General features: G+C 41.8%; 1 protein-coding gene across 10 annotated transcripts in view; it reads right to left on the bottom strand.

Moving 5' to 3' along the window:
- Nucleotides 1-3,712: 3,712 nt before the first annotated feature.
- The window catches only part of LOC122551414 (flagellum-associated coiled-coil domain-containing protein 1-like), a 36,587-nt gene continuing 26,167 nt past the window's right edge, over nucleotides 3,713-14,132 (bottom strand). For 6 of the 10 annotated variants that reach the window (XM_087988607.1, XM_087988611.1, XM_087988606.1 and 3 more), the window contains 4 exons: nucleotides 12,868-12,939; nucleotides 11,267-11,356; nucleotides 8,938-9,047; nucleotides 3,717-4,089 (listed from right to left, as the gene is read on the bottom strand). In XM_087988607.1, coding sequence (XP_087844733.1) covers nucleotides 3,987-4,089; nucleotides 8,938-9,047; nucleotides 11,267-11,356; nucleotides 12,868-12,939 — 375 coding nt within the window. In that variant the 3' untranslated portion in view covers nucleotides 3,717-3,986. Of the gene's footprint in view, nucleotides 4,090-8,937; nucleotides 9,048-11,266; nucleotides 11,357-12,867; nucleotides 12,940-14,132 lie in introns of all 10 variants that reach the window. The other 4 variants (XM_087988603.1, XM_043693268.2, XM_087988604.1 and 1 more) reach the window with 2 other exon arrangements.

Here is a 14,132-nt window from a genome sequence, read left to right as displayed (position 1 = left end):
AGATTAATCATAAAATCCTAGAATCCCTACAGTGTGGAAACAGGCCAGCACCAAGTCCACACCAACCCTCCGAAGAGCATTCCACCCAGGTCTATTTCCCCACCCCCACCAATTCTATATCTCCCATGACCAATGCACCCAACCTACACATTCCCGAACATCACTGGCAATTCAGTATAGCCAGTTCACCTAACCTGCACATCTTTGGATTGTGGGAGGAAACCGGAACACACAGAGGGCATGCATGCAGATGCGGGGGGAATATGCAAACTCCACACAGACAGTTGCCTGAGCCTGGAATTGTACCTGGGTCCCTGGCACTGTGAGGCAGCAATGCTAACAACTGAGCCGCCGTGCTGCCCAGAATCCACCTTCATACATTCTGATACGTCCAACACTTCCTGTACTGTGATATGGACTTCCCCAAGATATCACCACTAACTTCCCCAAGTTTCCAAGTCCTCATATCTTTCTCCATGGTTAACACAGAGGCAAATATTCACTGAGGACCTCACCCATCTCATGCAGTTCTACATATACGTATCCACTTTGGTGATTAAGGGGTCCTATTCTCACTTGATGCTTGTCTCTGTGTGTGTCCCAGGAAACAGCCCATAGACTACAGAGTCCTGAGACACAGAGCTGCTCGGGATGAACCGTGACAAAAGCCACTGCATCTTTCTCCAGATCTCCTTCACAAAGGCACATTCCAGCAGGAGATGTGTGATAGTCCACGATCTTCCCCCCCCCCACCACCACCCCACCTCCCCCCACACCTCTGCCACAACAAGGGCAGCGTAAGGCTGCTACTCAAAATAGAACCCAAAAATGCCCATGCTCTTGTTTTTTTTAAATTTACTCTGGTCTCTGTGAGCCCCTTCTCCATCATGGTGATGAGCCAACTTCTCTCGGAACCCTCATTGGTTGCTTCTCACTGGCAACCTCTGTGGAATATAGTTGGGAATTCTAGCTTCCAGTTACTCCACAGACTTAACCTGGCAGCTTCCAACTCAAGAGACAATGTTTTTCACTGCTGTGGTCAGATAAGAGTTATTGCATGGTAGTTGTAGAGTCATAGAGATGTACAGTACAGAAACAGACCCTTCAGTCCAACTCATCCATACTGACCAGATATCCCAACCCAATCTTGTCCTATTTGCCAGCTCTTGGCCCATATCCCTCTTAAACCCTTCTTATTGATATTCCTATCCAGATGCCTTTTAAATGTTGCAATTGTACTAGCCTCCACCACGTCCTCTGGCAGCTCATTTCATACATGCACCACCCTCTGTGTGAAAAAGTTGCCCCTTAGTTCCCTTTTATATCTTTTCTCTCTCACCCTAAACCTATGCCCTATAGTTCTGGGCTTGCCCATCCCAGGGAAAGGACTTTGTCCAATTGTCCTATCCATGCCCCTAATGATTTTATAAACCTCTATAAGGTCACCCCTCAGCCTCTGATGCTCCAGGGAGAACAGCCCCAGCCTATTCAACCTCTCTCTATAGCTCAAACCCTCCAACCTTGGCAACATCCTTGTAAATCTTTTCTGAACCCTTTCAAGTTTCACAACATCCTTCCAATAGGAAGGAGACCAGAATTGCACACACTGTTCCAAAAGTGGCCTAACAAATATCCTGTACAGTCGCAACATGACCTCCCAACTCCTATACTCAATGCTCTGGCCAATAAAGGAAAGCATACCAAACGCCACCTTCACTATCCTATCTACCTGCAACTCCACTTTCAAGGCGTTATGAACCTGCGCGTAGTCTCTGCCATATTTGACGGGACTGAGCAGGTTTGGGATTCTCTGGACTCTCTTCACCAGCTGAGGTTTTCATTTCCGTTCACCTCTTCTAAAGTCCTTTCCAACAGCCAGCCTCCAGAGGTCACAGCTGGTAGTGCCAATGCCTGACATCTTCACATTTCACATGCAGATTTCCTTGTAGTAGAGGGATGGATGTTCATCAGACTGTGACTCAGTGCCCAATTCATCATACAAAGGAGGCTCTTTAGATAAATGGCCATTATCCATCCAGTGAACATGGCCAAGGTTAGAGCAGATGCTCTAGGCTTAATGAGTATGTGCTCATGGAATAAGCATGTTCTTAGAGTTGGTAATTTTAAAAAAAATCCTTGCCAAGAAATGTTAACAATATATCAGAAACAGGTGTCAGAGAAAAGCCTGACCAGTTTTACCCTCCCTACCGTAGAGGAGTGTGTTGAGGATACAAGATTGATAGGCTCTCGAGTCTGGTGCACTGTCAGTTTGATGCTTGCTTCCTTGAGCTTGGATGTAATAGCTACAGCTTTTGGAATGCATGCTTTGATTGTGGAACCTGGATTAGGTTAGGTGAATTGGCAATGCTAAATTGTCCATAGTGTTGAGGGATGTATAGGTTAGGTGTATTAGTCAGGGGAAGTTTAGGGTAATGGATCTGGGTGGGATACTCTTCGGAGGGGCGGTGTGGACTTGGGCCAAAGGGCCTATTTCCACACTGTAGGAATTCTAATTCTTAGATCATCCATCTTCAGTTGTCATGTCTTACAATGTTATGATCATAGCTCTTCAACGTTCATGGTTCCTGATATCAGCCAACATCTTGGTGTTTTCTCAATACTTACATCTATTCTACTTATAAATCTGTTGGTGTATTTTCTTCACTGCTACTCTTAATTTTATCAGTTGCTATCAGTTGTTTTTCCCTCCTAATAAACCAATGAATTGTAGATGTCTCTTGGTGATTATCCACAAATTTTCATTTGTCTGTATTTGTTTTAACTTCCCCTTTAATTTTGTGCATTACCCAACTACTTATCACTTGTCTCAAAAAACACATCCCCATTTCCTTCGTTTTCTATTGCTTTGATATTATTCCATTTTTTAATAGTAACTAGACGTAGAAGGGCAATGCAGTGACTCAGTGGTTAACAGCGCTGCCTCCACAGCACCAGGGACCTAGGTTCGATTCCACTCTGAGGCGACAGTGTGGAGATTTTCCTCTCACAGTCCAAAGATGTGTAGTTTGGGTGGATTGTCTATGCCAAATTGCCCATAGTGACCAGGCATGTGCAGGCTAGGTGGATTAGGCAGGATAGATGTGGGTTACGGGGATATTGGAGGGGGGCGGGCTTGTCTGGGTGGGATGCTCTTTGGAGGATCAGTATGGACTCAATGGGCTAAATGGCTTTATTCCACACTCTAGGGATTCCATGATTCTAGAATTTTGGTCATATCGTTTTGCTTTCCAGAGAGATTCTCTTACTACTTAAAAATCTGATCTGTTTGTGAAAATTTGTGATCACTTGTATCCCCCATGAGGATACATAGGAAAATAATTCTGAGTTATATTCCTTTAAGTTTCATTTATTTTACATCCGGATGTAATCCTTTTTTTGGCATCATCATGCATTCTGTTTTGCTGTAATGTAATGTTGATCATTATCTGTTATTACTTGTTACTATTGTGTAGATTTTTCTCTATCTGAATCAATTAGTGCTACATGCATACCTCAAATTATTTATTTTCTATTCACTTGAAATTGCTGATATGTCAAGCAGAATGTACAGAAACACCCTGGTGAAATGTGAGAAAGAAGGAGTGACTTATGTTTAACTTGGAAGTTCCCTCTTGTCATTACAGCCAAATGTTTCAGCATTTATATCTGAAGAACAGACGCATCTGGGGGCCAGATGTTTTGGAAACTGACATCCCGTAACAAGTGGTGAGCAGCAAAGTCCCAGTTTATTCTGTTGACAAAACAAATGAATGCTGCCAGACCCTCTCTATTCAAGCTAATTTATTATTTTCTTGAAAAAAAAATCAAGGAAGCTCCTCACTGCTTTCTGCTCCACAATTCCAAATCCCAGCTTCCTCTGTGCATGATGCACGTAGACAAATTCTAGTCCCCTGGTTTGATGCTGGAAGAGATGCTAGCTGTAATATGTCCATATTGGCTGGACTGCTAGTTGCAAAGACTCTTTGTTATTGCTGGGAATTCATTCTTTCAAGCTGTTCTATTCTCTCTCTCTCTTCAATCATTGCCCGAAGGGCACAAAGTTCTTCAGCCTTTATAGCAAACAATTGTCTGAAGAAAGATGAGGAGACAGAAATCATGGTTAGTTAATTTGACTAATTTTATGATGTGTATTTTCTACAAACATGCAGCCACATCTACCAACTAAATTAGTAACCCTTTTAGACATGTTCCTATTAAGTATTGTTTTATAGTAACTAATGAGGGATTTTTCTGTAACTTATCTGTGTTCTTCGATCTGCCCATTGAGACATGAAACTGACCTCAAATGTTTTCATTGGTAATCCGCACAAGTGTTATATTAATTATTATTATTCTGCTTAGCTGTAGAATTAAAACAATGTTGTTTGAAATACTAAATATTTCTATTTGCAGGAGAATACAAAACGTTATTGTACTTCAAAGCCCAGTGTGGAAAGTATACACCAAGAATCAATTGTCAGTAAGTAAAGGTATTTATGTCTGGATTTTATGTAATTTATATTAATACTGCACTACATTCAAACAAACGTTCTATGGTGAAGAAAGGGAAGATTTACATTTGTACGGTTTTATTCACAACCTCAGGTCCTCCTAAATTGCTTTGCCTGCATCAGGTACTGTTGAAGAGTGGTTTCTGTTGTAATGTAGGCAATGTGTCGTTAATTTGGTCTTGGCTAATACCATAAGCAGCAATAAAACTAAGATGACTTAGTGCTGTTAGTTAAGGGATACATCTTAGACAGCATACCCGGAGGCTTACTCAATTCTTTTACAAATAGCACCATGAGATTCTTAATATTCACCCAAGAGAATAAATGAAAACTTTATTTTGCGGCCTCATTTGAAAACAACATCTCTAACAGTGAATCTCCCTCATTGTTGCATGCAAGTGCAAACCCTGGAGTGTACTTTGTGCCCAGAATCTTTTGACTCATAAGCAGTGTCAACTGAGCCATGGCTGACGCAAAACATCATGATACAGTTAGTCTTAGCCTTAGCTACGGGTTGAGAGACCTAGGAACCTTCCTTATTAACTCTTTTAATCTACAGTGGGTCACAAATTAATTGACCAGAATGGCTTCAAACGTATCATCAGGGGTGCCTGAAATTTTGAGCAAAATTTCTGGAAATATCAGAGGGATCTGCAGCTCTCAGGTGGAACCCTGGTCTAATGTCATATTGACAAAATGTACCTAGCCCAAAAACAGCAAATGTGGGATCTAGCCTGGAATCAGTGCTTTGGTCATAACTGAGCAGGTCTGCTTGTTCCTGCTGTGTAGGTCGCTCAGTGATTTCTTAGTTCACTGTTCAGTTTGTTTAAATTGTAAGTACCATGGCTCCATTGTTTGAAACTGGAAATGTGTTTTCAGACAGGATCGTAGAAATCAATCATAATCTAAATGGTGCAAGAGGCTTCTGAGCCAAATAGTACCTTGTCTATGTTCACAGGCAGCTATTACATGCCATGTCTATGTTTATATTCATTTGCAGGATGAGGGCATAGTTGGCTAGACCAGCATTTATTGCCCATCCCTAATTGCCCAAAGGGCAGTTGACAGTTAATCACATTGATGTGGGTCTGGAGTCACATGTAGGTCAGATCGGGCAAGGATGGCAGTTTCCTTCCCTAAAGGGACATTAGTGAACCAGATGGGTTTTTACAACAATCGACAATGAATTGGTGGTCATCATTAGACTTTTAATTCCACCATCTATCGTGGCGGGATTCGAACCCAGGTCCCTAGAACATTATTGGCGGCACGGTGGTTAGCACTGCTGCCTCACAGCGCCAGAGTCCTGGGTTCATTTCCCGCCTCAGGCGATTGACTGTGTGGAGTTTGCACGTTCTCCCCATGTCTGCGTGTGTTTCCTCCGGGTGCTCCGGTTTCCTCCCACAGTCCAAAGATGTGCAGGTCAGGTGAATTGGCCATGCTAAATTACCTGTAGTGTTAGGTTAGGGGTAAATGTAGGGATATGGGTGGGTTGCGCTTCGGCAGGTCGGTGTGGACTTGTTGGGCCGAAGGGCCTGTTTCCACACTGTAAGTAATCTAATCTAATCTAAAATTTATCTGGGTCTCTGGATTAACAGCCCAGTGATAATGCCACTAGGCCATTTCCTCCCCCATTGTCTAATAACAATATTAATGGATTACAGTGACTGCAGAATGGTAGGGCTCCACAGTGTTTGCTTTGCATGACAGCTTTTACCAGAGCCAAATTGATACAGCTTTGAAAATTGCCATGTTTTACAACATCGTAGCACACATTTGGAGAAATTATTGACACGTGCAAGAAGTAAGTTGGGAGGGGGTTTTGTCACATATACCTCTGGTGAACACAAGGAAACTGGAGTATGGTATGTCAGTGTTTTAGAGACTATAAATACAGCTTACTTAATGGATAAGCAAAAAAGATACTTGTTGTTTTACTGATTGAATGCTATATAAATATCTATGTAGCATAGCACAGCGAACTATGTACACTGCTTTCCAGTGACTTTCCAAACATCTTTAAGGTATAACCCTGGCCACTGCATAAAATGCCCATTGAATGTTAGCCACCATTGAATGCACGGAGTACCATGTGTCACATATATTCCTGTACTTTTCCAGTTGTTTCTATGACCATTGCATTGACCACAAATTAGCATGATTGAGCCAAGATGTTGAGGTTCAGTGCAAGATCATCTGATTCACGAAAAGCAAATGTATTTCCTCAGTGGTGAGAAGCTAGAATTAAAGTCATTTACAATTGTAAATTGTCTACATCAGTTTCAAGAAAGCATGTGATTTTAGTTGAATGCCCTGTGCTGCGAACTGGTGAAGTGCTTACAAAGTTCAATTCTTATGACAGAAGCCACTATTGATTTGAGTTCAGTACAGAGTCAGGTTCCAGTTCAGGAGCAAGAATAGAAATTGCTGGAAAAGCTCAGCAAGTCTGGCAGCATATGTGGAGAGAAATCAGAGTTAACATTTCAGATCCAGTGACCCTTCCTCAGAACAATTCGGGAGAACGGTTTCACGCAGCAAAGGGGTTTTAATTTGTGAAGTGTCTAAGCTAGTGAAACTTTATGTAGATGTTTCCAACTGTCAGAACTCAGTCATCAGAGCTTGAAAGGAATTTCTCCGCAACTGAACCTGAAACAGTTAGGTAAGTAAGGAATTAGAGTTAAGAAGTAACACTTTGTTGGAATTGAATATCTGTAAAGGATATTGCTAGGGAAAGTTTGTTTTGTGGATTATGTGAAAACTGTTAAACTGTCATACATTTAGCTTTATTTGTTTTTTAGTTTTTGTACAATAAAGCCATGTTCTTTTGTTATAGAACACTGCCTGCCTTGTGCAAATATGTTCCGTAACTACCTGCCACGTTAACCCTCTTCAAAAATTAAACTTAAGAATGACTTGCCCAGTATTACCATCAGCTGGAATCATGACATTGTTCAATAACCTTTTATGGTGCACCTTATTGAACGCTTTACTTAGTCCAAATGCACTACATCTATTGGTACCTCTTTATGCAAATGTGTGTTATATCCTCAGGTAACTCCTATAAATTTGTCACTCATGATTTCCCTTTCACAAACCATGTCTTCTTAGCCTGACTATTATTATTAGGTACTATGGTTATGTAAAGACCCTGATATACCTCCTCAATAATCAATGCTAGCATTTTCGTAATGACACATTCGGCTAATTAGCCTATAGTTTCCTGCTTTTTATCTCCCTCCTTTCTTGAATTAGCTTTGAATTTTTCCAATCCACTGAACTTTTTCAGAACCTAGAGAGTTTTGGAAAATTACAACAAATTCATCTACCATCTCTGCAACCATTTCATTTACAATGCTGGGGTACAGACAGTCAACCCATTACATTTTCTGGTGATTGTTTTAAGTTCCTCCCTACCTTTTGCTCACTGCATTTATTTTTCACTCTTGAGGTGTTTTTTGTGTCTTCTTCGGTGAAGGTAGATACAAAATAATTTTTTGAACACTCTGCCATTTCTCTATTCCCCAATTCTCATCCTTGTTAGAGACTGATGTTTGCTTTAGCTATTATTTTCCTTTTCGTGCACCTGTAGAGGTTTTTATGCCTATTTATATACTTAGTGGTGAAGTTTTCATTAATGCTCCAATTTCTATGTTTAGATTTGCTGGTTATAAAATATCCCAATCTTCTGGGCTAACACCAACCTTTTCAGCATTTATGCACTTTCTATCAATTTGATTCCATCCTTGACTTCCTTAGTTATCCCTGGATGGTAACTCAATCTCATGGCAATCTTTCTTTCTCAAAGGAGTATACCTTTCAGATTTACGAAACATGTCCTGAAATTTCTGCTCCAGTTTAATTTACTTCCCTTTCTACTTTAGTTTGTACTCATTACATACTTCTGTAATGCCTTTATTTAAATTTGAAACTCTAGTTTCTGACACAAATTTCTCACACTGAAACAAACTCAGTGGGTAGTGTCTAAGAACCAAAAGCTCTGAATTCAAGTCTCACAGCAGGAAATGTTTGTCACAGAAGGAGTCTTCGTGATGTGGTTAGCCAGGTCAATAATCAGCCCCCTAATCTTACCTTCCACTCAATCCCCAAAGGAGAAATGCATATACATGATGATAAACAAAGAAATACAACTACCTAAATAAAACTTGCTAAAAAATGAAACATATGGAGTGAACTTTAAGTTTCTGAGAGCTTTTGTGAAACCAGCAGCACGGAAATGCAGGAAGAAGAAGAAAAAATACTGGATAAATTCAACAGGTCTGGCAGTAACCTGGACTCAAAACATTTAACCTTGTTTTTCTCTCTCCATATACATTGCCAAACCTGCCAACTTTCTCCAGCAGACTTCCAACAGCCATGCTGTTGTGCTCTTACTGAGAAAAGTGCAGGGCACAAATTTGCTGCTTACTTTAGATCAAGGTTCTGATCTTCTAAAGCTTTCATGGACGTCACGTATTTCCTCTTCATGGAGCCAATGTTTAACTTGTAAGTTCCTTCAATCTCAGCCAACCTAGCTCGCTGGAATAGAAATCAACATAATTGGGAAAGAAATCCATCTCAAAACATTTTCCTTCAAGACAGTAGACACCATATTTACAACAAGTTGTGGATACAGTGACTGGCCAAAAAGAGGTGGTGATGGATGTCGATTCTGTAAGAGCCATATCCAAACTGAGAAGGAACCTGTTTGCTCTCCCAGGGAGAGTTAAAACAGATGTACATTGGTCTGTCAATGAAATTGGCCCCTTTGGTTAAAAAACAAAACCTTGCTACATGGAACACCTGAGGCACATGCCATTTGTGGAACTGTATTCCAACAAGACAATTATGATTCCCTGTCCTTCTCTCTCCTGTCTCATATCTCCAGTTTAAAAATGCTCTATTATTTTCTTGTAGTCTTTGTCTAATTGGAGGAACAATTAACCCTATTTTTTTTTCCCCCTTTCCACACAACTTTCTATTAATTCCTTGATCATTTCTCATGTAATAGATATCTGAATTTTTGCTATGAGCTTCCTGTTTGGCCCTTATCAAAGGAGACTGCATATTCACCACATAACTTCCATTCTCCCCATCTGATCAATTATTCCTCTGACTGCTGGCTTGTCAAACAGGACTAGCCACCAACAGATCCTGCTCCCAGGCTGAAATGAACCCAACCAGGGAGGTTATGCTGCAGTACAGGGTGCTGGTGAGTCCACACCCGGAGTACTATACTGTGTACAGATTTGGTCTCCTTACTTGAGAAGGGATGCACTGGCACCAAAGGCCAGAGGAGGTTGAATCCGGAGTTGAGAGGGTTGGCTTCTGTGGAGAGATTGAGTAGACTGGGAATATACTCAGAATATGGGGGAGGGGGGAATGGGGAAATCTTATAGAAATTATGAAGGGAATAGATCAGATAGAAGCAGGGAGGTTGTTTCCATTGGTGGGTGAAACAAGAGCTAGGGGAGCATAGCCTCAAAATAAGGGGGAGCAGGTTTAGGACTGAGTTGAGGAGGAGCTTCTTCACCTAAAGGGTTATGAATCTGTGGAACTCCCTGCCCAGAGAAGCAGTTGAGGCTACCTCGGTGAATGTTTTTAAGGCAAAGACAGATCTTTGAACAGTAAACACATCGAGGATTCTGGCGAGCGGGCGGGAAAGTGGAGCTGAGGCCACAAGAAGGAGCAGGCCCGAGGGCCAGATGGCCTACTCCTGCTCCGAGTCCTTATGTTCTTCTATAAATTGCCAGCTTGAATTCTGGATCCTAAGAGTTAGCATGACTGAAATTAGACCTATAAATATCTGATTTATCCTTCTCTACTTCAGGATCAAATGATTTGTTTGCAGTAAAGACATTGAGCTTTCAAAGGCTCTTGAATGTGCAGCTACTTCTCTGTACTGGAAGTTAAACAATTTGAGGAGTCACTACAGTTCTCAGTCACAATTCAGAATATTTTCTCTTGGGAGTAAAGAGACTCTCCCCTTGAAAGAGGGATCAATGACGAGGGGATGTAGATTTAAGATAAGGGGCAGAAGGTCTAGAGGAGATGTGAGGAAAAAAACGTTTTCATCCAGACGGTGGTGGGAAATCTGGATCTCGCTCACTGTAAGTGTAGTAGAGGCAGAAACCTTTATAACATTCGAGTATTTAGATGTGCACTTGTGATGCCAGGCAGGCCAGGCTTATAGGCTAACTGCTGAATGTGGGATTGGAAATGTTAGGCGGTTACTTTGGACTGGCATGGACATGATGGATGGAAGAGCCGTTTTTCAGTGTGGTAGATCTCTACCATGGTAGTTAAGTAGGCAAATACAGCAACTCTAGTTTACACAGCAAGATCCCACATATGGCTAGTTAATCTCCACCCCCCCTCCCCCCCGCCCCAAACAGGTTCAGTCGACTAAGAGATATTTGACCAAGACGCTGGAGAACTTGATCCCTTTCAAATAATCTGATGTAATTCTTGATACACACTTGATCAGGCAGACAGAGGACCCTCTAACCATGCAGGCAGTACTGCCCTGGAGCCTCAGTCACTTTTATATCTCCATGTGGCTCGTGCCTATGCTATTTTGACTGAGGCCAGCCAACCAGCAAACATACAAAGCCGCCACACTTGCTTTTACAATGAAGCTATTGTCATTCCTGTCACCAGCTTTCGACAAACATATATCAAGAATCCACATGCCATAAACCAGCCCTAAGAGCTCAGGGCTGGAACCGCTTTCAGAAGATGGCAGAATACCAGCTTACATCATATGCCAGCTGTGTCTCAAGAAAGCTCAGATACTCAGACTGATTCTGTATTTCTTCATTCTTCTTTTCCAGCTGCTGCAGCAGATCCTATGAAACAATGACAGGCCAAATGTTATTACCTCTTTGACCAATGTAAGTTATTTCCCACTTTTTAAGATTCCCTTCTCCTGCATGACGGTTCCTGTCTGAGAATTTTACAGGCGGATTGTTCCCAGTCCCATGAGAATACAGCTCTTGAGCCAATCATTTACAGGGACGGTGTCTCCCTGTAATTTGGAAACTGGAATGCTGCAATAAGTAGAAATCTTTCTCTTTGGCTCCACCCCTCAAAACAAAGTAAGTGTGAAAATGAAGTGCCCATTCTCTGGCTGTTCCCAGAACAAGGAATAAGCAAGAGTTGTATGCATCCAGGGTCTGAGTCCATTGCCAATGGGAACATTCTGTTTGCAATATTCCAAGCTGCTTTCGAGGGTGTGAATGTGCCCTTTCTGTCTGCCTCCATTATTTAGTCCAAGTGAATGCTCTTTTCCTACAAAACCCACTCTATGGTAAGGTTAATGGACTTTTAATAGACTTTTAAACCAAATCAAAATTTAAAACCATCACTGTTTCTGTCCATAATGAGGATTTGGGGTTTAGCATGCCTGAATCGAGAATGGAGTGTGGCGCTGGAAAAGCACAGCAGGTCAGTCAGCATTGGAGGAGCAGGAGAATCAACGTTTCAGGCATAAGCCGTTCATCAGGAATTCCTGATGAATTCTGAAACGTTGAATCTCCTGCTCTTCAGATGCTGCCTGACCTGTGCTTTTCTAGCACCACACTCTCGACTCTGATCTGCAACCCTCACTTTCTCCTGAGTTGAGACTTGAAAGTAATGGAGATACTTAGAGGGGAGTGACAGATGCAGTTAAGAAAATAGCCATTCTTTTCAAGGCATCTAGCTTCTGTTTGTAGTCATACTTTTGACTCCAAGATTACATTTAAAGCACTCTGAAACTAACATTTAGCTGTGATGACCAGACCAGTCTCCAGAAAGCATCTTTAGGGTGATGGCTTTTTGCCGTGGAAGTTCGTACAAGTTATTTTGTGATAAACCACGTGTTGCTAACCTAAGCCTGAGTGCTAATTTAAATACAGCAGCGTGTAGAAAATGGCTGCTTCACCAATGAATTGTGGCTTTATGTTTAATGGAGTGGTAATGGTTAGTGAGGATGTTAATGAATTCTCCTAATATTGCTTCTGTGAGAGTCCACATCCTCCAGTCATCCAGCATTAATACAGAAGGTGATCTTACCATGTGACTTCATCACCTAATAACGTAGTTAGAGTGAAAAAGGCACCACTGACAACCAAACGATAACCCCTAAAAATTGCAAAGTTGACCTTGGAGAATATTTGATCGGGACCCCTCAACAAAAAAAAGCACTTTGACTCCTGGTTGCCCCCACCCTTCCCCTCCCCTCGACCACCAAACAAAAAGAAAAGACACCTCCCCAGTGAGCATGTGAATGGTGGGATTGTGCTGATTTTGATGATCAGGGCAGATAACTTGCTTGTTAGAGGTGATCGTTGTCTGTTCTTGTGTAACACGTTTATACCTCGATCTGTAGCTTTGCATTTCTCAGCTCCTCAACCGTTTCCATAATGGCACTATACTGCTCTGCAGCATTCTGAGAAAGCAGAGACATAGTATTAGATTCCACCTCACAATCTGAGGTAGGCCATTTGCTAAAATAAAGCTTTTGTTTCTGCATCTTGCAAACTGGGAAATCTGAATCTGGACTGCAGCTAATTTAATGGGAACATGTCAAAAGTATCCATTACTTATATAGTGCTGCAATTATCTTGTTGGATCAAGAAGACTTTGTTGGGCTACTTTGAGGTAGAGATAAACTTAACAATTAGAATTAGTTGCAACTGTTTTTAAAATTTTGAGAAGTCATAAGGTCACCGGGAAGGTCCCAACTTCTGAACCTCTTACCCTTACCTGAGGCGTGGTGATGCTTTGGTTAAACTCTCTTTCTCTCGTGCGCGGTCTCTGTTTCGCGCTTGCGCTCTATCTCTCTGTCTGTCTCTCGCGTGCTCGCTGTCTCGCACTCGCTCTCTCTCAAACATACATCTAATGAGAGAGCAGCCATATGTTCTTCTGGGACTATGACAACTTCATGGTACGGGGTTATCTAAAACAGGAAGTCACTAAGTCTGTGTTGAGTCAGATGGTCCAAGTCGTGTCTGCAAGTGCAGGAAGGGAGCAATAATCTTAGCTTCAGTATCAATGTGGTCAGGAAAAACCAAGTGGTGCTAGTGGGATGGGGTTTAGAGCAATCAACAAGGCGGTCCTTTTTCTGATTGTTGATCAGAGACCCCCCACCCCAACCCCTGGTGGAGAGTGGGCATGGAGCTCTAGCAGAATTGAACTTACTGTTACCTCTCACATTCAAATAACATGATCCATTTATTAGCTGTTGCAATCATTACCATTTGTATTAACAGTCACCACTCCTGTGGTAATGATGGGGCTGGCAAATGACCTTCTTCACAGCACAGGACAGAAGGATTCACTGGATTCCATCTCAAACCCATAAATCTTTGACAGAGAAAAGATTACAAATCCTGCTGAGCCCAATTTCTTTGGGTGGGGGCAAAGGAAATATTATGATCAAAGGGGTATGTTTCTCATGGGGGTTTAAGGATAATGTGCTGGCTATGAGATAGGTTATCCAGTCATGAGCATTGCAATTAAGCAATCTGACTAGTGTTTCTCATGTTCCGCTGCCTGGATATTAACTCCAAAAAGCCTTGAGGTGATAAAGGGAGAAGATTAAAAGTAAGGGGGAGAGGCAGTTTGCACCAAGGAAGAATT

The sequence above is a fragment of the Chiloscyllium plagiosum genome, unplaced genomic scaffold, assembly GCF_037043375.1.
Source record: "Chiloscyllium plagiosum isolate Xiang-an unplaced genomic scaffold, Cpla_swu_hap1 HiC_scaffold_7, whole genome shotgun sequence".
NCBI lineage: Eukaryota > Metazoa > Chordata > Chondrichthyes > Orectolobiformes > Hemiscylliidae > Chiloscyllium > Chiloscyllium plagiosum.
Note: the sequence above shows the minus strand (reverse complement) of the source record. Positions and strands in the feature narration are given on the sequence as shown.